Genomic DNA, 3,564 nt, shown 5'->3' with positions numbered 1-3,564 from the left:
AGAGAAGATGACCAGCTTCTGCCTTCGAGGTTCACTAACCGAATAGTCCAGCAACCCAGTAGTTATGATATGACATAATGCCATGACTGACTTAACTGTAAATCCATCTGAATCAAGTTAGACTGACTTTACTGTAAATCCACCTGAATCAAGTTAGACTGACTTTACTGTAAATCCATCTGAATCAAGTTAGACTGACTTTACTGTAAATCCATCTGAATCAAGTTAGACTGACTTTACTGTAAATCCATCTCAATCAAGTTAGACTGACTTTACTGTAAATCCATCTCAATCAAGTTAGACTGACTTTACTGTAAATCCATCTGAATCAAGTTACTGTAAACGGATCTCTTACCATCTGGATGACAGTCAGGTACTTCTTCCACCACAGGTACTTCTGGATCTTGGGTCCAAAGGAGGCCAGCCCATAGTACAGATACATCAGGACATGGATGGCTGCGTTCATGTGTGCACCAAAGAATGCTGCAAAGGAGGAGGAGGGGGGGGGACCCATCAGATAATGTGATGAGGTCCATTACCAAATTACCAATAACGCATGAATTTCTAATAAAAGGGAACGTAACACATTACTGCATTGGGCTACAGTTCAACGCAGAAGAAGATATTCCTTTTTTCTAAAAACTGTCCTCCAGCGACCCAAAGGAAGGCGAGTAGAGGGGATACTCACACTGTCCTCCAGCGACCCAAAGGAAGACAGTAGAGGGATACTCACTGTCCTCCAGCGACCCAAGGAAGACAGTAGGGGATACTCACACTGTCCGCCAGCGACCCAAAGGAAGACGAGTAGAGGGGATACTCACACTGTCCGCCAGCGACCCAAAGGAAGACAAGTAGAGGGGATACTCACACTGTCCTCCAGCGACCCAAAGGAAGACAAGTAGAGGGGATACTCACACTGTCCTCCAGCGACCCAAAGGAAGTTGCTGGGTTAAGTAAAACAGACGAGTAGAGGGGATACTCACACTGTCCGCCAGCGACCCAAAGGAAGACAAGTAGAGGGGATACTCACACTGTCCTCCAGCGACCCAAAGGAAGACAAGTAGAGGGGATACTCACACTGTCCGCCAGCGACCCAAAGGAAGTTGCAGGGTTAAGTAAAACAGACGAGTAGAGGGGATACTCACACTGTCCACCAGCGACCCAAAGGAAGTTGCTGGGTTAAGTAAAACAGACGAGTAGAGGGGATACTCACACTGTCCGCCAGCGACCCAAAGGAAGTTGCTGGGTTAAGTAAAACAGACGAGTAGAGGGGATACTCACACTGTCCTCCAGCGACCCAAAGGAAGTTGCTGGGTTAAGTAAAACAGACGAGTAGATGGGATACTCACACTGTCCTCCAGCGACCCAAAGGAAGTTGCAGGGTTAAGTAAAACAGACGAGTAGATGGGATACTCACACTGTCCTCCAGCGACCCAAAGGAAGTTGCAGGGTTAAGTAAAACAGACGAGTAGATGGGATACTCACACTGTCCACCAGCGACCCAAAGGAAGTTGCTGGGTTAAGTAAAACAGACGAGTAGAGGGGATACTCACACTGTCCGCCAGCGACCCAAAGGAAGTTGCAGGGTTAAGTAAAACAGACAGGTAGAGGGGATACTCACACTGTCCTCCAGCGACCCAAAGGAAGATGCAGGGTTAAGTAAAACAGACAGGTAGAGGGGATACTCACACTGTCCTCCAGCGACCCAAAGGAAGTTGCAGGGTTAAGTAAAACAGACAGGTAGAGGGGATACTCACACTGTCCGCCAGCGACCCAAAGGAAGTTGCAGGGTTAAGTAAAACAGACAGGTAGATGGGATACTCACACTGTCCTCCAGCGACCCAAAGGAAGTTGCAGGGTTAAGTAAAACAGACAGGTAGATGGGATACTCACACTGTCCTCCAGCGACCCAAAGGAAGTTGCAGGGTTAAGTAAAACAGACGAGTAGATGGGATACTCACACTGTCCTCCAGCGACCCAAAGGAAGTTGCAGGGTTAAGTAAAACAGACGAGTAGATGGGATACTCACACTGTCCTCCAGCGACCCAAAGGAAGTTGCAGGGTTAAGTAAAACAGACAGGTAGATGGGATACTCACACTGTCCGCCAGCGACCCACTTGATGCCGATCCACCAGAGGGTGAACATGGAGCAGTGGTGGTAGACGTGTAGGAAGCTGACCTGGTTAAACTTCTTCCTCAGGATGAAGAACACCGTGTCCAGGTACTCTACTCCTTTAGAGACGAAATACCACCACAACGCTGCTGCTATCTGTGTAGGGGGCGGGGCGGGGGCGTGGCAGGGGGGCGGAGACATTAGTAGCATCCAGGAAGATTTGGATAATCATCTCCAGACAGGTTATATTTCATAACTTAAGGGGGCGGGGGCGGGGCAGGGGGGCGGGACAGGGGCGGAGACATTAGTAGCATCCAGGAAGATTTGGATAATCATCTCCAGACAGGTTATATTTCATAACTTAAGGGGGCGGGACGGGGGCGGGGCAGGGGGGCGGGACAGGGGCGGAGACATTAGTAGCATCCAGGAAGATTTGGATTATCATCTCCAGACAGGTTATATTTCATAACTTAAGGGGGTCATGACCTCTCCAGAGGGGGGGGGAAGTTTTATGCGTCAGCTAGAATCTGTCGACTAGACTATAGCCTGATATGATCCCTGACCTTTGACCTTTCATCATCAACAATTGGACACAAAATGGTCGCTGACGACAGAGAGGAAGAGGTCGAAGTGAAAGGGATAAACCGGGCCCAAAATGTGTCTCCTCTAGCAGGGGGGGTTTATGGGGGGTTCCCTCCCCAAGCAAGGACTTTTTATATGGAGGTCAATGAGAGTGTCGAATTTCGTCAACAAAAACTGTAATGGCTTATTTGATACATGAGGCTTAATTGATCGAATAGAACACTCTATACCTGTAATTCACGCGTATATCTGCCCTCTCATTGGCTAGATCGGTCCCACTTGATCTTGCCTCCTTCCGACTGCCTTCCATTTTTTTTTTAAATACATTTATTGTCATTGTTAGAGCGGCCACTTGAGTATCTGGTCAGTATAATGGATCATCTGTGTGGACGTGGCATGCTGCCTGGTGTAGACGTCATGGAGAAGTAGCTAGGTAAAACTGACTCCACCCCCCTGCCCCTCATCTGTGTGGACGCGGCATGCTGCCTGGTGTAGACGTCATGGAGAAGTAGCTAGGTAAAACTGACTCCACCCCCTGCCCCTCATCTGTGTGGACGCGGCATGCTGCCTGGTGTAGACGTCATGGAGAAGTAGCTAGGTAAAACTGACTCCACCCCCCTGCCCCTCATCTGTGTGGACGCGGCATGCTGCCTGGTGTAGACGTCATGGAGAAGTAGCTAGGTAAAACTGACTCCACCCCCCCTGCCCCTCATCTGTGTGGACGTGGCATGCTGCCTGGTGTAGACGTCATGGAGAAGTAGCTAGGTAAAACTGACTCCACCCCTGCCCCTCATCTGTGTGGACGTGGCATGCTGCCTGGTGTAGACGTCATGGAGAAGTAGCTAGGTAAAACTGACTCCACCCCCTGC

At 49.5% G+C, this 3,564-nt stretch overlaps 1 protein-coding gene across 1 annotated transcript; it reads right to left on the bottom strand.

The window, feature by feature from the left end:
- Positions 1-355: 355 nt before the first annotated feature.
- Positions 356-3,151, bottom strand: LOC135566111 (very long chain fatty acid elongase 4-like; the record flags this gene model as incomplete). The annotated part of the gene is made up of 2 exons (XM_065013993.1): positions 2,098-3,151; positions 356-483 (listed from the first exon to the last, which is right to left on the bottom strand). Coding segments are annotated over exons 1-2 (354 nt in total), but the record flags the coding sequence as incomplete, so codon positions are not given.
- Between the last annotated feature and the right edge of the window lie 413 nt (positions 3,152-3,564).

The sequence above is a fragment of the Oncorhynchus nerka genome, unplaced genomic scaffold (genome assembly GCF_034236695.1).
Source record: "Oncorhynchus nerka isolate Pitt River unplaced genomic scaffold, Oner_Uvic_2.0 unplaced_scaffold_7156, whole genome shotgun sequence".
In the NCBI taxonomy this organism is placed as follows: domain Eukaryota; kingdom Metazoa; phylum Chordata; class Actinopteri; order Salmoniformes; family Salmonidae; genus Oncorhynchus; species Oncorhynchus nerka.
Note: the sequence above shows the minus strand (reverse complement) of the source record. Positions and strands in the feature narration are given on the sequence as shown.